The sequence below is a fragment of the Sphaerodactylus townsendi genome, linkage group LG06 (assembly GCF_021028975.2).
Source record: "Sphaerodactylus townsendi isolate TG3544 linkage group LG06, MPM_Stown_v2.3, whole genome shotgun sequence".
Lineage (NCBI taxonomy): Eukaryota > Metazoa > Chordata > Lepidosauria > Squamata > Sphaerodactylidae > Sphaerodactylus > Sphaerodactylus townsendi.
Genome location: NC_059430.1, coordinates 97,156,732 through 97,178,849, shown reverse-complemented (window position 1 = coordinate 97,178,849; position 22,118 = coordinate 97,156,732). Strand labels below are relative to the sequence as shown.

The window sequence follows — 22,118 nt, the reverse complement described above, 5'->3', positions numbered from 1 at the left end:
ATGTTTCCTTTTACTAACAGTTTCCATTACAGTTGCCATCAGGCTTGAGGAAGAATGTGCTATCCCTTTCATAGAGATGTGTGGAAATAGGCAACTGCAGCTTTTCATGGCAAGGAGGTAAATAGCATCACCTAATAAATAATTTAGTTTCGTCTAAGTTATTTATGTATAGTCTGCCTTTCTCATAGAAACTCAACGCTTCTTCAGCCTCTAATAAAGGTACAGGATTTTATTTTTTGCAGGCTACTGACAACTCTACTTTCAATTGTACTCAGAAAATATATTATTAACTAGCGGGCCCGACCACGTGTTGCTGTGGCAATTTTCCTTCTCATCACATCCGCAACCCACACAGATGTCCATGCAGGTCCAATGATCCACTGCATAGCCTTTTGGGGTGGTCAAATGGAATCCCTCTTTCCCTTTTCAATGCACATCGTTATATGATGCTGTCTTGTTTTTTTAGTATAAGGTAACCCTTTCCATTCCACAACGGAACTGTCCAGAGTGCGAATCCCGCTGTCCATGAGGCTGGTTGACACGCACAGTCCTGGCTTGGGTAAGGCAGAACTGGGGCAAGCAAGGCCATCCCAGTCAGAGCAGCAGAGGCAGGGGTGAGTGAGGCAGCTCAGATTGAGGCCAAAGCTCCTGGGTTCTTAAAGAGACCCACGCGATGCAAAAGAAGTGGGAGCTGTGAAGTAGTGTTGGTTCACCCCCACCCCGTGGATTTTTCTTAGAAAGAAAAAGGCAAACTCCAGCTAAGCTTTGCACCTTAGTAAAGAGAGGCTGTATGGCCGAATATATGGGTGAGGGAAGTGGAGTGAGGAGAGAAGTGGTGGTTGGATGTGAGGGAGGGCAGAGTGAAGTGTGTGAGGATGAGCTGGATGTTTATGAGAGTATGTGTATTGTGTGGTAGCAGTGGGTGAGGCACAGAGAGTTACCTGCGTGTGAGGGTGGGGAAACCCCACCTGACGTCTCACACGGCAAAGTGTGTATGTGTTTCACTTCCACTCCTATTACCTAACAGTATTACCTATTTACTGTTTTAACTGCTCATCTCTGCCTATCTGCGCAAACATTCTAAGCCCTCATCCCAAACCCTCAGGCCACAGACAGACAGGCTGCACGAACATTCTAAGGGTGACAGTTAAACACAGGCAGCTTCACGGCCTGGTGTGCCAGGAAAAAGACATTTTACCTGGCTCAGGTATGGACTTTCGGGGATTTGAAGGTCTGATTACCTGCCCGCAACAGGGAGGGACATCCTGTGAAAATTTGGGGGTGATCCGTCCAGCAGCTTCTGATGGAGACCATCAGGGACAAACACACTGTTAGATTTTTATATATATAGATTTCCTGGATCTTCTCCTGACACCTTTAAAAAAATTAATCAGTCCTACATTTGATATTTTTCAGTCTTCTGAAAAGGAATCCATCTGCAGTGACTTGTTAGTTTTTAATTTATCCTTCAGTCTTAGAGAGCATTCCTAAGCAGGTCTACTCAGATTCCTCCTCAGGTGTGCTCCATGGGCTTACTCATAGGAAAGTGTTTTTAGGAATGTGTTGGAAATCTCTAATCTCTGTTTGACTCATTTTTTTCTGACATACGTACTTTCTGACAAGAGCAGCTCCAGCATAGGCCCACATTTCCCACAGTGAAAATTGAGGCAAAGAAGTATTTTCGTTTCTTTGCAATCTTCATGCTGGATCCAGACGAAAGTTTCTCTTAACAGAAGGTACTTCCGCCAACAGAACAAGATGCACTGATCACTGCAGTTCACTGATCTCTGCAAAGTACTGCTCCTGATGGATAAGGGACTCTCAAGAATGGCATGGAAGGCAAATTGGGGGGGGGGGGGTTCAGCACAGGAAGGAGACATGGGTGGAAATTAAATATCTTCTTCCACTAGCAAAAAAATTAGTCTGGATGCAACCCTTAATCTTCATTTAGCAATCTTTTGTGTTCAAAAAGGCCTTACTGCTTCTCTGGACAGTTTCCTGCTAATGATGCATTTAAATACATTATTATTGTTTGTTTGCATATTTTTAGCAGTATGTCTCTGACATTGTCTCTTTGCCTCTCTTATTATTAACTTACATTTGTTTTGCCAGAGCCTATGCTTCTTCTCACCCACCTCACTTGGGAGTTAATTCTATCACTCAATTGAACAAAATCTGCAGCCTGAGGAAGTTCCTTCTAAGGAAAGTGGATCTTCTACCAGGAGAAGAGCCACTTAAGTTAGGGGAAGGCTTCAGAATTTGTTGAGCTGAACAGCAAGATACAGGCCATTCAATCTGCACTTCTAGTATTGGGGATTTAAATAATTTCTAAACCTGAACGTCATGGGTTTTTCAGGCTGTGTGGCCATGGACTGGTAGTTTTAGCCCTCAAATTTTCGTCCACATCTATGGCTGGCACCAGAGGACCCTGTGACATGACTCTGAAGTTGCCAGCCATAGATGCAGGCAAAACATCAGCAGCTAAAACTACCAGACCATGGCTCAAAAAAACCCAGGCCTCTTCCGCACACACAAAATAATGTGTTTTCAAACCACTTTCACAAGTGGTTTCAAACCACTTTCACTTTTGCAAGTGGATTTTGCCATTCCACACAGCTTCAAAGAGCATTGAAAGCAGTTTGAAAGTGCATTATTCTGCATGTGCGGAATGAGCCCGTTAATTCCAGCCATGAAAGCCTTCAACACTACTATTTCCTAACATCCTTAAGGGAATTTAACTGTCCTGACCCTTCCTTTTATTTTCCTTTGGATTAACCTCATAATTTTTGTCAAGATTTTTTCTCTGAAAAACAGGATGGTCATGATGGGCTATGGTGAGATAGGATTAGCCCGAACCATTCACGTCAGGTCACAGTGGCTAGTAATGATGGTGAATAAAGAGAATCTCCGTTATCTGGAGGCAGTCAACAACAGAATGGCAGTGCTACATCAGATGAAAGGCTTGGCAACATCAGGGGAAGGCCTTGACTCCTTTGCTTTGTTTATTGGCCACCCAGGGCAGCTGGTTGGTTGTTATGTGAAACAGGATAGTGGACTGGAAGGTCCACTGGTCTGATCCAGCAAGGCTTTAAAAAACATTCTTATGCCATGACCTTGAGTTGCAACAACTCTCTGAATAACCGGACAAGGATTTGAAATACACTTTGAAAGCTAAAGCTGGAGGAGACAATGGCGCAAGTAACCTCATAGTGTGAACTCTGAGGCCAGGTGTAACCTTTGGTCCAAATCATCACATGGCATTCACCTCCAATTGATGGCTACCTTCCTAATGGTTTTCCCTGCTCAGTCTTTTTCAATATCCCCTTCTCCTTAACTGTTTGATTCCAACCCCTCTCCACATGGATACCTTGATTTTCCCTACTCTGCATCCTCCAACCTCACCCCGCCCCCATAGGTTTATTCCCCTTTAAGAAAGAGCCATTCTAGCACTCGTCCTAACTTTCACTAGCTAGGTTAGACGGTTAGCGCGCCTGCGCGATACGGAGGGACGGAAGGAGAGGAAGGGGGGGAAGGCAGGGCGTTAGGTAGGGGGCCATCCATGCGCGTGCGCTTGGCGCATGCGTGTTGACATTCTCCCCGCCCCTCTCAGCTTGGGCTGGTCTTTGCAGCTTTAAGAGCCTCGCGCGGCCTGGAGGGTCTTCCGCGGACGCCCCCGCCCTCCGCGCCTCAGCATTTTTGGGGTGGGCCCTCGCGGCCCTTCTCAGCGAGGCACCTTCCTCCTACTCTGGGCTGAATCCGCCCCCCAACGAGTCCTGGACTCCCTGGGGGGCCCCTTGACGGGGGAGTTTACAGTGACCACCTGCCTCTTCATCTCAGCCAGTGGGGCGAAAGAAGGGGAGGTCTGCCTCTCTCCCTACCTCCTTGAGGCAGCGGGGGGGCCAATATGGCGGCCTCCAAGGAGGAGGGGCCAGGAGCACGCGCCAGAGTGAGTGGGCGGGACCAAGTGCCAGGTGGGCGGGGCCAGGGACTGGGTGAGAGGGTGGGTCTCTGGGGTTGGCAGGGTGTGGGTTAAGAGGTGTGGGGCAAGTGGTTTGTGGGAGGTCATGGAAAGGTCTGTGGTTGGAATATAAAGTTGCTTAGGGTGGTGTGGAATATTTGAATTAAAAAGAATTGGGAAAGCATCTGTTGTTAGTTTTTGGGTTAACCTCTAGCGGGGTGCACGGGGGGGGGGCGGGCAGTAGTTTCAGCAGGAGAAAGTGCTTGACTGGATGAAGATTTGAAGGTCTGAAGTAACATTGGGGAGATAACTAATAGTTTCTGAGCTGACTTCTAGTGGGAGAGGGTGGCTGAGGTTCACTGGTCTGAGTAGCATGTGAAGGGGACTTTGAAGGATCTAAAGTCTTTGAAAAGTAACTAGTATTGGGTTTTGGGTGGGCCTCTTCTTGAGAGGCTTCAATGAACTTCAGAACAGGAGAAGGAAAGAGTGAAGTTTTTTGAGCAAATTGGAATTTGGGAAGTAAAATGGTGTTAGAAGGGAAGTTGGTATATTGATGAGTATGTTGAGTGGGAATATGTTAGTGAAACTGGTTGGAGTGTGGTGATGGAGGGATTGCTGACCTTCTGAGACTACCTATGTGAAACAAAATGAGAGCTGAGAACAAAGCCATCATTTAGAAGGGTTGGGTTGGGAAAGGTCAGACCTGTGAAAGCGGATTTTGTTTAATTGTTTGTGTATGCATCATTTCCATGCTTCACAATGATAAAAAGTGGATCACAACAGTCATTTCCAGGTTTTCCAGAGACACTGTCTGTGGATTCTCATATGTAGAAAAACTGGAGTTGAGAACTATGGACAGAATATGATGGCGTTGTATAGTGAAGAAAGGGGAATATAAGCATAGTTAAATGATAGTTACATTGGGAATAGCTCTTGTACTTGGGAAGGAGAACAGAAGTATGTGAAAGGTCAATAGGTTAGTGAGGAATACAATTAAATGAAGTAGAATTTTTTTTTGACAATTTAAAAGCCATATAGGATGGATTTTTTAAAAGTTGAACAACTGGGAAAACTGAATTTGTTCAATACTTTTACTGTCTTAACATCATAAAATGTGTCTTTTATAGCTTGAATATAAAATTGTACTATTTGGTATGTTTATGAAATTGAAAAGTATAAATGTCATTGTTTTCTACAGGTGAATAGAACTAATACTAGAGAAAGAGTTGCAAACTGCTGTTGCCTAACATGATACATCTGTGGCTGCTTCCACATGGTAGTTTTTCTCTGATTTGGCTTTCAAACTGGAGCACTTGGGGATGAGGTCTTTGACGCAATGTGGTGCTATGATTGTCCTCTTTCCAGTTTTCCAGCAGTCTCAGTATGCTGTTTCCCAAACCTTCTTTACTCTAGTCTTGCTGGGGAAAAACGCTGTCCAAATGTGTTATTGCTCCACGTGGGCTGAGTGATATGCATTTTCCTGCCTTGCGAAGGTTCCACCTGCATCAGCACCATTTCCCAGTTGTTAGCTCCGTCCAGCCACCATTTTATCATCATTTTTCCCCCTGCTGTTCTAGCACAGGACTTTTTGCTAGCTTTGTTTCTAAACTGCTAAGTGGTGTTGCTCTGTAGGGCAATATTGTTGTAATGATGAATTTCTCCTTATCTATTTCGATTTCAGGTTTAATTCCTCTGAATTCCTATTTCTTATTTAAAAGAAATATGACATTTCCCTACTTTTTGTTACAGAGATATAAAGGGAAATATATAGACTTTTTTTTGTCTAGATGGTCTGGAAAGGAGCAGGTAGGGAAAGCTGCAAGATTGCTGGGTAGGAATTCACTACTCAACATTTCAAACTCCATCACACAGTGACTTCTCCTCATACCAGGTAAAGGAAATAAAAGGTGGCCCTTCTGGTGGAGGAATTTATTTGCATGTCAGTCCTTTCTGTAGTTCATCCTTAAAGAAAATGAGGGGGCACCAAATTGCTATGATGACTGTGATGACCGTGTCTCCAAGAGCCAGAGTTGCTGCAGAGCATGTACTGAAGGGAAAAGACAAAAAAGAAGATGAAGCAAAGTGCCTCTTCATCATGAAAACAAAGTGGAGAATCCTTGCTGTGTGGAAGTAGCCTTAGTTTTAAAGGTCACTAAAGGAAGGCAAAGGGCAATTCAATAGTACATAAAGTCTTAATCAGCTACTTTTTTGTGGTAGCTGCACTCTAGATGCAGAAATAAACTTTGGTTTTGAATGTTGAGTACATTTGTATTATTCTCTAATCCAACTGTCTTGCATTAAAATTTTAAAAAACTTATGTTTTCTGTGAGTATAATTTTGCCATATAAAGTATTTCACTCACTACAAAGTAGAATATATTTCATACTGGAAAAATATAGTTAAGGGTAAAGTCTCCCTCCCAAGTTTTCTCCCTCAAAAAAAAAAAACTTGCATCACTATGCATGATTATTAGGCAGATTATCAAAATTGGAGGAGAAATGCTATATTTGAATTTTGTGGAAGAGAGAATGATGTAGAGAATTCATGATGGAGTAATTCTAGGAGCATATTTTTATCTGCATGTTGGGATGTCAGAGTCGTGCTTACCTATAACCTGCACTACTTCATTGAGTTTTGTGATGGTAGGGTGTGAGATTAAACAGTTTCTCAGAATTGTATTGTAAAACAGCATTTATCTCTTTAATGTGTATAAAGAACCCACAAACTGAAGAAGCTATTAAAACCATACATTATCAGGAAGCTTTGATTTGGCACAGTTATTTTAATTTATTATCTTTCCTGAATGATCAAAGGATTGAGAGCGAGGCCTCCATACTCAATAGTGGCTTCCTAGCTGCCAGCTATGCAATTATGACCTTGAGGACTTCTTTTGTGGAGGTGGCATAGGTGTCAAAAACAAGTAGTCTTACCAGATCCCTATCTGCATTCAGACTAGTTGGATAGTCCTAGTTGAGAGTTCTGGACATTCTGTTTTGTTCCATCTTTTAAAAGGATGAAGTGATGTATTCTTGGTGTTGTGAATCTGTGTTAGAGTAAGAGCAAAATGGGGGAAAAACTCCTCAGCATCTGGTCAATTGGATTCCCAAACGTTTGATTCTGTTGTTGAGTACTTTGGTTTATGTGCCAGCTGCATTCTATCCAGAAAAAAGATAATCTTATCATGGCTATGCCTTAAATTTCCAGACTGGATTATCACAATGTCTGATTGCTCGAGACAGCCTTTGAAAAGTGTTTGGAGTACATCAGCCCAGATGATAACTATAGCTTTGCCATTTTGAGCATATTGCTCTAGTGTTTGCCCAAATTTTGGAATACCATCTCTGGAGATATCTAGTTCGCACCCAGTCTTTTTTTTTTTAGTACCTAGTTAAATCTGGTCTGCCTACATTAGCTATTACAGGAAGTAGCTTGGGATTTATTTTCCAAAATTTGTATACTATTCAATTTTGTTATTGCTTGTGAATTTTAATCTATTTTTGTTTTAAGCTTTTTATATTTTATCACTGAACTGTAGTTTAACTGTAGTTTAAACTACACTTAACTGTAGTTTAGAGCCCCTCGGGGATTGGGCGGTTTATAAATTTAAATAAATAAATAAATAAAATAAATAAATAATTTTTGATTTCAGCATCTTCGATATTGTATGCGAACAAGTGAAATGTTTTGAATAAATATTTAAATTATTTTTCAGCTGTGATTTACTAACTACTATTTGTCTGAAAATTAGCAAAAACTTTCCAGTGATGGTTCTTAGGCCCTATGAAAGTCCATTCAGATATCACTTTGTCCCTGCTTGCCTACCTAGAGAACAGAAAGAAAATATCTTAAAATGCAGCCCCTTGTTGGATTGGTCATACATTTCTGATATAGCGCCAGCAGATCAGTTTCAAACAACTGGTGCAAAAGGGAAATAAATTCCTGTAGTGATTCTGGGCTGGATTTCAACGTAATAATTTTATGGTTGTAAAATCATTCATATTGATGGCTCTTCACAGTTCAATAGTCCAGAATCATTGGCTTCCTGAGAGTTGCAGTTTAAGATCTGTTTCTGCTCCTTTTTTGTCCATTCAAAGTCCGAGCAACATAGTTGAAAACAACCCTTTTTGCATCAGCCAGCTTTGTGCATACTTCCTACCTACAATTTGTTTTTTGTTTTTTCAGAGTTTTTTATTCATACTTCAAAATCAAAGTTGAAAACATTCACAAAGACAAATTCGCCAAAACGATAAAGTACTTATTTCATATAGACTTGCAATTTCTTCTACATCAAATGTTAACTCATTAAGCATCAAAATGAAATTAAATCTTTAGCATCCTTATTAATAAACAATCTGACATTTATCTATTGGATCGTAATTTAACAATCCTTAACCTTCAAAACCGCTAGTCAACTTTTTTCTCCTGTTTTATTCAGGATATTCTGTCAAGGGTTTCCCATAGTCCATGAACTTAACGACGTTCTTTTCTTTTATTAACAAAATCAACTTGGCCATCTCGGCCAACTCTTGTACCTCCCCCAACCATTTTCCAATTGTAGGAATAATTGAAGTTTTCCATTTCTGCACATCCTCTGACCTACAATTTGTACAGCCACAGCATGTAGCAGTTGAGCCTGCTTTGTGGAGCAAATGGCAAGGCACGCTTTCCTTCTTGCATGAAAGACCACGATGTTGGCTATTTATTTAACTTCATTTATCCCAACTTTCTCCCTGATGGGGATCCAAAGCAGCTTAGGTCATCCTCTCTTCCATTTTATCCCCACAACAAGCGTGTGAGATAGATTTGATTGGGTGGGTGTGAAGTGGCAGAAGGGTTGCAAACTGGCACAGATGCTGGCACCAAGGGACTTACTCTGGTGGACAGTCATAGCCACAGCACCTACACCTGGTAGCTGTGCGCTGAGGCAGATGACCACCATCACAAATCCCCGCCTGAGCCTGGAGGGGGGCATTTCCAATGCATTTTTGGCTCAGGAATTCTCCTTCCTAGTAGTACACACTTATGCCACCCAAAAAGGTGCCATAAATCATTCAGGAGGCTGGGCTACTGAGGAGAGATGAGTGTCTCTACTCCCGGGCTGCCGATTCCCACTTTGGTGTTGTCTCCGGTTGCTGTTCTGCTTCCTCCCTCTTTGGATTGGGCTGCCTGTGGACCAACTTCTGCTGTTTTAATATTAACACTTTGAGAGTCCAGATCAGAAGATTTTGTTTTGTACAAGCAAGGGAAAGTTAAAATAAATTATTTCTTAATTCATATCACTTGAATGTTGCTCATAATAAATACATTTTTTAAGATGTGATTTGATCTGTTCCTTCCTGTTAATTTCAAGTAGCAATTGAATGTTCCAAGGAAAATTATAAATGAGTGTTAACATGATTAGCTACAATAATGAAGCACCAAATTATTCACAGCATATTCTGATTACTTCTCTGGATGGAAATTACTGTTAGCTTTAGAAAGTTCACTTAAGCCTCTGTGTACAACTTACATCTGAGCTATAATGCTGAGTATATTAGCTAGATATAAATTGTACCACAGTAATGGAGCTTCGATTTATGTGTTTTGGGTCGGGGCACTTAGATTGAAAGGGGTTTGAATTGGACAGGTCTACTTTCCTGCTGTGAATGTTAGCAATGCTGTCAGGGAAGTTGAACTCATCCCTTCAGTACCCTTTTGAAATGTCCACTGAAAAATACAATACTGAAGTTCAAGCACTGCAGCAGTTTAGGTACCAGGCCTTAAAACATCTTTCTACTACTGCCAGCCACTTAATTGCAGATTACATTGCTCACCTGAGGTTGGAGCTCATAATATCCCTATAGCTAATAGCCCTGTGGGTTAAAAAAACCCCCATACAATGGTGCCAGCTGCATATACAATTAGGGTTCTAAAAAATCCCTGGATAATAGCACCTTTCAGGGTTTGCAGCAAATGCTGGCCTTTAAACCTCTCCTAATTTGGTGGCAACCTCCCCATCAAGGTTACAGTGCACAAAGCAAAAAAGAAAGCCAGAGTTCAGGTATTGTTTTGGGTTGCTGTAGTAATCCAAAAGACACCGGTTGTGGTGATGATCACAAGCAAAGGGAAACTGTGGGAGAGGTAGCAAGTGGGGGGAGTGGGAAGAGAACCAGCAACAGTGATGGTGAGGTGCAGGACCCAGAGCTAGCTGCAAGGAGGAGGAAGGGGTAAGGTTTCTTCTCCCACACAGTCTCCCTCTCCTTGTCCCCTTCTCCCACACAATCCCCCCCTCCACATCTCTCTTCCTTGAGTAGTATACCTAAGGTGGGTAGAGGTTTGCCATTCAGGCACACATCAGTCCCAGACCTGCCTAGTTTGTGCAAGATTAAGAACCTAAGAAGAGCCCTGCTGGATGGGATCAGGGGCCCATCTAGTCCAGCTCATAGAGGCCAACCATATGCCTGCGAGAGCCAACGAACTGGAATAGAAACCAAGGCCTGATGCTGCCCTTCTAGATTGATATTCAAAGCCATTGCTATGTCTACTGGCAGTGAATGCCACAACTCATTTAATTGTGGAGCAAAGACGTATTTACTTTGCCTATCCTGAATCTATTGCCCTTCAGCTTCACTGTGAACCCCTGAGGAAGTAGTTTTGTGGGAGGAGCATCTTTTTTCTACCCTGTGCATAATTTTATGAATTTTATCATGATTCCCTCTCAGTCATCTTTTTTTTTACTGAAATGAGAAGCCCTAGAACACTTAGCCTTTCCATACAAAAAGTGCTCTAGTTCCTTGGTCATCTTGGCTACCCCGTTCTGCACTTTTTCATCTCGTTACTGAATAATGTGCCCTGCAGATATACCTAGGGTTGCCAGTGTCCAGGTGGAGGTGGGAGATCTCTTGGTATTACAGCTGATTTCCAGGCAACAGATCAGTTCATGTGGAGAAAATGGTCACTTTGGAAGTTGAACTGGATAATGTTATACCCCACTGAAGTCCCTTTCTTCCCCAAACCTCACCCTCCTCCGGCTGTGCCAAAATCTCCTGATTTCCCAACCCAGAGTTGGCAAGCATAGTCAGACCTGGGAACCTCCAGGTTTTATACAGGGGCTAAATATGTCATGTGATTCCTGAGGCCTGAAGGTATTTCTAGAAAGGGTTTTGGATTGCAGTAATTTATTATCACAAATAGTTACTGTAACATGTGACTGAAGTATATAAACTTGTATCCGAGAACTGGAAATAAATGACTAGACTTTAGCGAGGTACATCTCTGTTGTTTGCTTATTCATAGTCCTCCTTTCTTACCAAGACTTAAAGTGGTTTATAGACTATAAAACACTGCAGTCAGACAATGCAAGGCATCCAAGCAAAATGCAGTAGATCTAGAATTAAGAAAACAAAATGTGTAGTTAAGTGACCCAGCTGCAGGTCAAGCAGCAAGAAGATCAAGACGAGACGTGGTGATAAACATCTGGTGGAGAGCCAGCAGCGGAAGCGCTTGAGGTGTCGCCGTGTTCCCAAAGCGACTCTGCCAGCAAGTGCGGCTGGTTCCTGGCACCTTTTATTATGATTCTAGCGGGGGCGTGTAGAAGGGCGGAACGGGGGGAATTCCGGGAGAGCGGGAGATTGAGAGATCATCATGTGATGCATGATCTCACCCTGGCTTTACGCTACGCGCGGAGAAGGAGCATCAGCGTCTGGGCCTAATCCTCACCTGGGGGCAAGACCATTGTCCCTTTGTCCGGGACACCCGGTGGTTGCGAGCCAGGTAGTTCATGACCTGTGACTCATTGGGGGATGAGGGTGGGGGAGCTGGATGGCGACCAGAAGGCCGTGAGGAGCGATACCGGTGTGCCAAGCTTGCTCTACTTTCTACGGGCAGGTGCTGCTGGGTCAGCAGTGCATCCCTACATCTCCTCCTTTTTTACAGTTAGAAGGGAGGCCGAAAATGTTAGGGTGATTTAAAGGGACGCCGTTCGTCTCCGCCGCTTGTTCTGGCCAAGCTGGCCGAAATGCGTTTTGTGCAACAGCATTAGAACTTGCCAGTTGGCGATGTAAGGGAAAGCTCGAGGGGTTTCTTACACATGTTACAAAGCAGTATTAGATATACATTGAATGAAACAAGATCCGACGATGAGGCACACAAATCGCCGTCAATGCAGAGCTGTACAATAACATTTTAACCATCCCCCGGTAGCGCCAGCTCCAAAGGGCTGACCACCAGAACATGGGCAAAAACGTCATACTTCAGATTAGGATACAACATCCTTGCAGTTCACGCATTCTCTTCATATGAATCCTCGCCAAATGGGAATTATCAGAAAGATTAAAACAACACATATCATGTACATTCTCCTCACAACCTTGGTGATGCAATAACAACAAATAATCAATAAGCCGACACGCATTATCTAAAAGTCGCTTTGATCGGCGAAGTTCCTGCTGCTTTCGGAGGCCAGAGCATCCAGAGCAATGGAGGTGGAGTTGGATGGACTTCTCAGAAGGGCACATGGTGGAGCCAGCCGGGCCAATGGTCTCTTAGCATTGGTGGGCGAAGAAGCGAGTCCGGGGACTCCCTGGTACCAGGGAAGTCAGCGAGAGAGACGAACTCCGCTCGGATGAGGGCAACCGCAAGCATCCGGCAAGAGGGGTCGAGGGACAGAGTGGAGCTGGGCTGGGCGACGGAAGGGTCCGGACTCCCGGGGTGGAGCCTGAGGCAGTGACGCATGGGTGAGGCCGCTAAGGCATAACAGAGGAGTCCCGGCAGAAAGCCGAAAGCAGGGATGTAGTTGAAAGTTCTCTCCCCGCCAAAGTCCAGAACCAACCTTTGGGGAGCAAGACATTTCGGGCGTACACCGGGGAATGTCACTCCCGCGGCGCCGCAGATGCAGTTCCAGTTGGCTACAAACCGGTGCAATGGGCCCGGGTCGGTCGTCTTCAGCTCCTTGCCAAAGCGCCCGGCAATGCCGAGCGCCAAGTATTGGACTTGGTGGGAGTTGGCGAAGCAGTCTTGGTGACAAGGGAGAGAGCACCGCCGGGAGTGGTTTGGATCACCGATCGGAGTCCCTGTAGTCAGCGCTCATAGAGTACTCTTGATGGATGAAGCATTCATAAAAGTGGGCTTAAAACCAGACTCCGCTTTAGGAAGTCTCCAGGAGCTTTGCAAACGGGGAGCAGGCGCAGGAGCTTATGCAGGCTCCCGCCACTCCTAGAGTACTCGGCCCAGGCAGAAGGACGATCTAAAACGTTGGCATCGGGCTACAAACCGCTTCCAGATGTTGGTTTGGTCAAAGCTCGTCAGGGGGTGGCCCGACTGCCACTGGCAGGGAGGCAAGCATGAGCGGAAAAGGCAAAGGATGGTGGCTGCCGAAAGTTGGCAGTGATGATTGCAAAGAAGTGGCGGCACAGAGGTTCTCGGGCGTCTCGGGGTGGCCTTTGCATAGGCGAGCCAGCAGCTCTGAAGCTTGGCTGGTGGTTGCTTTGACATTCCCCAGGTCATCCGGGTCCTTGGACCGTCTGGGCGTGCTGTGGCCCGGCGCTCCCGCTTGGAGGCCGCTGGGGCCGAGATCCTCCAGAGAGACAGCTGCGTTCCATCTCCGGGATGGGAGTTGTTTTCACTCCTGAAGCGCCATTCCATGGGCTGGCCTGTCATGGCGAAGCCGGGATCCACAGGAGATCTGTAGGAAGAAGGACTGAAACACACCCCTTCCCCAGGTTATAGGAGGGGGCCGGGTCCTGCCAGGCTTGGAGAGCCCGATGGCGGGAGAGTCAAAATCAAGTTTTGTTGGATTTTAGTGTTTCTGATGCCATAAGCATCTGACTCAATTATCAATGGCATGCTTACGCATCTTGCAGCCTGGGCGTAAGCGGCTGCTTTTTTAATGCAGTCTACTGGGGGCCGCCTTCACTCCTCTTCTCTTTAGATTGTTTGACAGGAAGGGCAGCAGAGGGGGTAGGCGATCCTGATGGAAGCTGGCTTCAGAGCTGCCATCGTGGGCGTGCCGTCAAAAGAGCTGAGGGTCCGAGCCTCGAGGGAGGAGGGGGCGAAGCCGGACCCTGGGGAATTCTTTGTGGGGTATGCATGCTAATTTGCAACATATAAAGAGGGCTTGGATGCGCTTTTGGGTGCAGTGGATGCATCCAGGAGACAAAAGCAATCAGGCGATTAGGGGTAAACTCCACACACAAAAAGGGGGAGGAGGGCCTTTCTTTGCAGGGAAAATGTACTTACCGCGGACCTTTGGTGGTTAACATGCCGGAGCAGGCTGGAAATGAAAGTGCTGAATTTTGTAATTGAATTATCTTGGGGAATTGCCGCCAAACCTCCCGCCTTCCTTATAGGGCGGTTTCGACTAAGCCGCCTGGCTTTGGACGTGGGTATTGGGTAAAGTTGCCAGGCGCTTAGGCAGCCATAACCCAAACAGGCGTTTGGGTTATTAGGGGCATAATGGTGGCAGCCCTTTTAACTCCTGGGGCCTGTCCTGGCGCAGTGCTGCTTGCGTACCTTTCAGGACCGGCCCAGATTTTTAATCCAGGGAGGGCCAGTCAGCCAATTCGGCCCCTCCCGCCTTTGCTGGTTGAAAATAGATGGGGAAGAGAAAAGGAAAAAGGGGGGAATAGTTTCATCTTGAAGCTTCGAGGGATGAGTTCAGAAGGCCAATTAGGGATCAATGATCTGTGCGTGATGGGGTTTTATCCATCATCCCAGACTAGGGTCGCTTTCGACCCTCGGCTCATGGAGGTCCCTTCCCCAGAGATTGAACGTGGATGTCCAGAATGATGGGGCCCGGACAGTGAGCTGCTGCTCGAGCCCTGGGCTATGGACCGTGAGCGGGCGGATGCTCCGTCTCCCATGGTTTGTTTTCCCCCCACCCCCCCAGATGTCGCGGACAGGTTCGGTTGGCCACTGGTCCAGGCCACTTTCGGCTTGCTCTTGATGACGGTCACATCAGCCGGGTGTCCACCTTTACAGGCCTCTTGAACAGACACCACCTCCATGGTGTGAGCCTCCAGATCACCGTGGGCGGAGCTTCCGGAGGCGGGTGGCAGTGTTTCCACCGCCATGGCGATGGTGGTACTGGCTGCGCCCTGATGGCTGCCGGGGCTCGTGGGCCTTTTATTGCGTCGATGAGCGATGGCAGCGACATGCGGGCAGGAGTGATCAGCTGTGCGCATGGCTGGTTCCTGGGCAACTCCTGCTGCGGATGTTTGTCCAGACTTGGAGATGGATGGGTCCCTGGTGCGTGGAGTCAATTTACTCCGGGACGGCATGAACAATCCCCTGTTCAAAGCTGCTGAGGCCTTTGGCAGCACTACAGCTGGTGCCAATGGTCCCGGTAGGGATGGGGTGCAGCCATACTGGGTTGGGGCTAATGCAGGGACCTCAAGTGGGGGAACTTTGAAGGAAATGGGCTGGGTGCATCGGAGCTGCAGATGCCACGGCAGAGTGGGGTGGTTTGGGTGTGGGTCTTGGTGTTTGGGCCTGTTCTGAGTGCACTCTCCTCCTTGGTCTCTGGGCTGGGGAGATGCCCGGGCGCGAGTTTCCTCGGACGGGCAGTCAGCTTCTCCAGTGGAAGCCTTTCTGGCGACCCGGGGGGGGGCATCGGTTTTTGGCGGCCTCGGGGGCCTTGCGGCTCTTGGGGGGAGGACCCTCCTCCATCAGGATTGTGGGCCCCCCATGGATTCCGGGTTGCCTACACTCCCTCCGGAAGTGGGGTCCTTGACCTGCCAATGCAATTAAAGCAATCATCCTGGGAGCTGTCTCCGGCGGTGGAGAGAGTGTTGGCGCGCAGGGGAGGCTGAAGCTTGGTGGGCCGGAGGATCCCGATGTCCTGGCAGCCTTAAGCATGTCCGGCCAGTTCAGGGATCCTTGCTCCTGGAGGCCCGGGTGGATTGCTCTGCGGCACTCCAGTGGAGAGGCGTTCTCCTTTGGCGCAAAGGGGCGCATGAGGAGCCTCGCTTTGGGCCTCCTCGCTATTCCTACCTTGCCTCTTGAGAGCCTCCTGGAGCCTCGTCTCACAAATTCAGCGTAGGGCTCTTGGGGTTTTTGCCAGATGGCGGAGAAACTTTTGGGTTGGCTGGCCGGGCATTGGGGAAACCTTGATAAACGCCTTGTAGGCGCATTCAGGAGGCGCACTCATAAGGGTGGCCTCTGGCAAGTGACAATCTGATCGTTAGGGGTTGGCGAGAGGCATCGAAGCCGTAAAGTGCTGCGCGGGCAGTGTAGGTGCGCTCGCCTCGAGTGGTGGCTCCCCTAGCTTAAAAACATTGCTGGCGGAACTCGCTTTCACCAGAGTCACATATTGTGCAGGGCTCAAAAGCATGCGAAAGGTGGTCTTCCAGTCATCCGGAACCATTAGGGTGATTCCTTTGGCGACTGCTTCCAGCATGCCTCTCTACATAGGGGCTGGTGACTCCTACGATCCCGCATCGCTTAAGGAGCCTCGGGTGAGGATGTTATAGCCTAAAGAGGCGGTACTCGACTAACTCCGGCCGAATAACGCCACCCTCCCTCGGTATCCGTGAAGTTGAACGGGGCATAGGGCAAGGATATCGGCGGCGCCTTCCGGGCTCAGGGTTTCCCTTTTTCGCAGGTCGAGCTACATACGCTCTGGCGAGGGTTTTGAAACCCGCGCCATTACGTGGCATGCTGACGGAGGTGCTATGGGCTTCCAGAAAATGAAGGCGAGCAGTGGGAGGGGCGGCCGAAGTCAGCGGGAGAATTTGAAGGAGGCAGGGGAGCAAGGGGGGGCAGAAGGAGGACAGGCGTCCAATTCTAGAGGATAGAGAAAATTCCGGGGGTGAAACTGAAGTTGAAAGGTCGGTAAAGCGGAGGGCGATTCGCTACAGCAAGGGAGCCATAGGACCTGCAAGGCTGATGGCGACATAACACTGTCTCCATGTCAGTAGCAGTGACATCGGCGCCCGAGGCTCTGCAATGCTGTAAAAGAGTGTCGCCCGATGTTTTCCCCAATCCTTAAGATTCAATGTCCCCCCCTCCGGGTACCATGGACATTGGAGCTTCAATCTCCTCAACCAATTTGCACAGCCCTCTCTTTATGGGGACCCTGCCGCGTTTCGCTTAACGCCTCTTTTAGTTCGTTAACGTGCTTTGTCATGCAAGCCCTGCTTTTGCAAGCTCCCATACACTTACCGCGGTGCGTTCCGTCGGACGAGAGTGTCCCTAGGACTTCGAGGGTCCCTGGATGCGCCGGATCCAGCGGACGGGCTTTATACCGCAAAGGTTGCGGGTCTCCTGGATGCGCCGATCCAGCTGGACGTCGCGTACCGCGCCGCTTTCCCCAGGCGCACGGTAAGCAGGGTGGAGAGATTCGAGGATCTCCTCGGGTTTCAGCACCAGCTTGTAGTCGGACCGCGAGTAGTCAAGCGCAAGAACGTAGACGAGACGCCGTGATAACATCTGGTGGAGAGCGCCAGCAGCGGAAGCGCGGGTGTCCGCAGGTTCCCCAGCGACTCTGCCGAGTGCTGGTTCCTGGCACCTTTATTATGATGATCCTAGCTGGGCGCGTGTAGAAGGGCCGTGAACGGGGGAATCTCCGGGAGAGCGGGAGAGCGGAGATTGAGAGATCATCATGTGATGCATGATCTCACCTGGCTGCTTCACGTCGCGGATGAGGAAGGGCATCAGCTGCCTGGGGCCTAATCCTCACCTGGGGCAAGACCATTGTCCTTTTGTCCGGGACACCCGGTGGATAAGGCGAGCCAGGTGGAAGTTCATGACCACTGTAGCCGACTCATTGGGGGGATGAGGGTGGGGAGCGGGTCGCGCACTTCAGAAGGCCGTAGGAGCGCCGGTGTGCCAGCGCTCTACTTACGGTGCTGCTGGGTCAGCAGTGCATCCCTACAACAAAAACCAATACAAAACGCAGCATACCATGAACAATGCAAAAAAAAATGGAATGGCAGAAGTAAATAAAACTTATCTAAAGGGGCCACCCTGCAAGTGGATAATACCAACAGCAACCCATTCACATTCTCAGAGGTGGCTCCTGCCTTAAACAATGGCCAGCCTGAGGTCCAGAAAGTTCCCATTTTGCAGAAGGTACAGCACTGTAATTTCAGGAGGGCCTTTTAAAAGAGAGAATAGAACTGTAGTGGAGCCCTCAACAGCCTTAGAGGGGCTCTTTTATAATAGAACAGGTTTATAATCTACTGCAGTGATTACTGAAAATGTTGCCTGCTTTTACTGCATTGTCTTATTCCTTGTCCTCCCCGTTCTGTACTGTTTATAGTGTACTTTGCTTTAGCCAGTTGGTGGTTTGCATTGTTCCCCCATTATATAATCCTAGGCCTATGGCATTATTCATTGGATATCTTAGGTATTATAATCTGTCTTGAGTCTCCATGAAAAAAGCAGACTGTAAACAAAGTAAATAACAGATAATACATACATTAAACAGTGGGATAGGCTGCAATCTCATTGCCCTCCTGAACAACTCTGTGTTGCCCACCAGCCTCCATTGGAATCTGCTGAATTAATCTTTTCCTCCTTCTGGGCACTATTACCCTCTCCCGCTGTCTTACTGAACTCTGTCCTGTGTGTGCCTAATAAGATGCACCATCACCATTCCTGGAGAGTAACCTTTGCCATGCTAGCCAATAAGTTTAAACTGGAATCACTTGGGGGTTGCATTGTAAATCTTTACGGTGCTTCAAGGCTCTTCACAATGCATTTGGGATCTAATTTGGTCTCTTTGCCACCTACTGAATTAAACCACTGATATATCAAGTTAGTATAGTATCCTGGCCAGTCCTGGCTATGCAGGTAGCTTGAAACCAACCAAAATTGTTCAAGGGTGTTGTGGGTTTTCTGGGTTGTATGGCTGTGTTCCAGTAGCATTTTCTCCTGACGTTTCACCTGCATCTGTGGTTGGCATCTTCAGAGGACCATTGTACTGTTTTATGAGAAAGGGCTTTCCCTGTGACACTTCTTTCCCTTCCCTTTTATAATAGATCTTGTGTCCAAGCCTTAAAAGTCCTCCATGAGGCTTAGTTAAAAGTAGTCCCCTGTGCAAGCATTGGGTCATTACTAACCCATGAGATAGCTACACGTCATGACATTTACTAGGCACATTATGTTTTATGGGGTGGTTTGCCATTGCTTTCACTAGTTGTCTACTCTTTACCCCCAGCAAGCTGGGTGCTCATTTTAATGCCCTTGGAAGGATGGAAAGTTGAGTCAACCTGAAACTGACTTCTGTTGGGGTTGAATTCATGTTGTGAACTGAGTTTTCACTGCCATACTGCAGCTTATCACTCTGCTCCCAACCATCGGGCTTACTCCCTCATAACCATGCAGAAAATAGCAGCCAAGGATATGCATCTTCCATGTTAGCTGCTCTTGATTTCTAAGCAGATGTAGCAGCCTGATAAGTAAAGGTCATGAATCATTGCTCTGCATCTAAACCACATCCACTTGGCTAGAAAGATGCCACCAGAAGGGGGTACTGTACCAACAGAAATGAAGATTTTTTAATGTAGTGTTGCTTATTGATTGTTACGATGCCTCATCAAAGGGCATCTTTTGTATTCTATTGAGTTATCTACCAAAAGAAATATCTTGTAGACTTTCCACAGGCCACGCAAGATTGGTATTGAGAATCACTGCAAGGGAATTTATCAGTGGGTTGAAAAAGGATCGGGGAAACCAGGGTTCAAGCCCCTACTCTGCTATTAAAATGATAAAAATACCTTACAAGGTTGTTGTTAAGGTAAAATGCATTGTGCTGCTGGGAGGGTGGGATAAAAAAGTAATAGTTTTTAATAAGTATTCCCTGGGACTTTTAATATGTTTTACAGTGGAATGTTATTAATTTTGATGTATTTAGACAGGTAGGATTGCATTATCAGTTTGTGAATACTGTGGCTGATTTGACATATTGTGCGTTTTTACTTATTGTTTTCTTTGACAAATATATGTTGCCTTGTACTCCTGAAAAAGAAAGAGACATTTATAAAATAAACAAAATGATAGTATCTGTAAGTATGCCACAGCATAAGGATGTTTTCTATCATTACCTAAAGCTTGTCCTTTTTAAAAAAATCTGTTTCTACATCCTTAAATTGAGTTTAGATGTTCAGCTATTGGAAACGTTTTTCCAGGCCTGTCTTGGAAAGCTCCTGCCCCATTTCTAAAATCATCACAGTAATTACATGTCTGACTGATGGTTGGTTTGAGACCAAATAAGATAATAGGGATTATAAAGACAGTTGCCTGTTAAAATGGCTTAGAGGAATGAATAATTCTAATGATGATCATAGTGATGATAACCCTGGTGTTGGAGACACGTCTAGGCAAAATTAGCTTTCATTTTCCATGTTGTCTTATTTGCACAAAATTGCTTTCATCAAGGGAATCCGCTTTGGTTTGTGTGTAGTTCCATATTTGGGAGATGCTTTTGCTGAGGCAAGTGATTTTTTCAGTATTGAGGGCCACACTGAGAATGAAATCAATTTAATTGGAGAGCTATGGAGAGATAGTGAGTATTGCCTGCCAATAACTGAATGACCAAAATGGATGATGTGGCAAGTCCCATATGGTCAAAATCATAACTGCAGTCCCTTAAAATCCATAGATGGACTCTGAAATCACAGAGTTTGAACCATTATGAACTTTTGGCATATTTATCTGCCTCTGCTTGGGGGCAGATTATCACATTTTGGGGATCTTTGCAAGCATGTGGACTCAGATGAAAGATAAAATGCCCAAACGGATTTCAGAAGGTAGCCTTGCTGTTCTGCAGTAGAACAGTTAGATTTGAATTCAGTAGCACCCTGCATGTCTGGGGGTTTGGCAGCAGTGAGAAGTAATGGTAGAATAGGTGGCTAGGCATCAGTGGAGGAAAGGAACTCCTGTTCCCATCTGCGTGCCCAATCAACTGCTTTGGTACCTCTTAAGCTGGTTGAAGCAGTGACCTGTTTCAGATGTAACAAGTGATGGTTTGCCATAGGAGTGGTTTTATTGTTTATTTACAAGTTTATTGTTGTATTGACAAACGATGGTTACCTAATTGTTATGTTCAAAACATGAGAGTATGTTTTGAAATATTTCTTGTCACGATGTTGTTAGAGGCATAGTTTTCCTGAAGAAGCTGTTAATATTTGCATTCCACTTGCCTATTCTTCTATTCTGCTAAATGTTTGGTCTGGTTCACTGTGACTGTTGCCTTGTTTGAACATCGTCAGCTTTGAAACATTTGTATGTATTACATGTTGTACACTGAGGACTACTTAGTTCAGTGGCTTTCAGCCTAGAGGCTAAATTCAAGGTCTCTGTTTTTCCATTTGTATTTTAAGTGTACTGTATAATTGGTTTATTTTGTTTAATATATAATTCATGTTATATTGTTTCTGCTCAGTCTTTGAGGTATTGAGTGTCAGAACTTACATTCTGTTTCACAAACATAAATGCATCTAATGTGATATGCTTGCTTACTCATTTTTTCAGGGCTGGAAAAATCCCTGTCTCATGGAGGGCATCAGAGATGTTGGAAATATGTCCCTCAATGCCTCATTGTTTTTCTATAGTTTATGTTTAAAAAAACCCCCAAACAGCAGTGCATCACATGCTGAGTCACAAAGTACTTCAGCAGACTTGGTCACCAGTGAATAGATGGTATTTTGGAGTCAAAATGGAGTCTGAGTACATGCTAGAAGTGATATTTTTAATCAGGTTTTTTTTTGGGGGGGGGGGTTGAAGGAGTGATTTATCAATGTGTATATCCTGAAATATTAGCTTTACAGTCTTAAGACTACAATGGAGTCCATGTATATATGAGTAAGCCTTATGTTGATGTGTAAACCTAATCCCCTTCCCTTGGCATGGCCAGAACCAATTAATGACTTCTTCCTTAGCACAAGTAGTGCCAAAATGAACTAGCAAACTGTGTTTTGTATTCTCACTCTGAATCAGGATTGCAAATCAAAATCCTGGTCTGGAGGTTGAATGCAAACCTCACATTTTGTTCACTTGGAGGTAACGCCAAGCTAAGACCTTATGCTAAAGGAGAATTGATTCTGAATTGGCAAGGAGAGGTGGGTATGTGAACGCATAGCTGATGCAGGGAGTGCCAAACCATGCCTGTGTGATTATCTGCAGAATACACTGAAAATAATATCGAGAGACTATGGATTTAAGTCCATTTTACTAGGGGAAT

The 22,118-nt window shown here is 45.9% G+C and overlaps 1 protein-coding gene across 2 annotated transcripts in view; it reads left to right on the top strand.

Annotated features, from left to right (window-relative positions):
• The first annotated feature begins 3,603 nt into the window (after positions 1 to 3,603).
• The window catches only part of ZMYM4 (zinc finger MYM-type containing 4), a 70,462-nt gene continuing 51,947 nt past the window's right edge, over positions 3,604 to 22,118 (top strand). The window contains exon 1 of one of the 2 annotated variants that reach the window (XM_048499877.1): positions 3,604 to 3,946. In XM_048499877.1, coding sequence (XP_048355834.1) covers positions 3,905 to 3,946 — 42 coding nt within the window. In that variant the 5' untranslated portion in view covers positions 3,604 to 3,904. Of the gene's footprint in view, positions 3,972 to 22,118 lie in introns of both variants that reach the window. The other variant, XM_048499879.1, reaches the window with a different exon arrangement.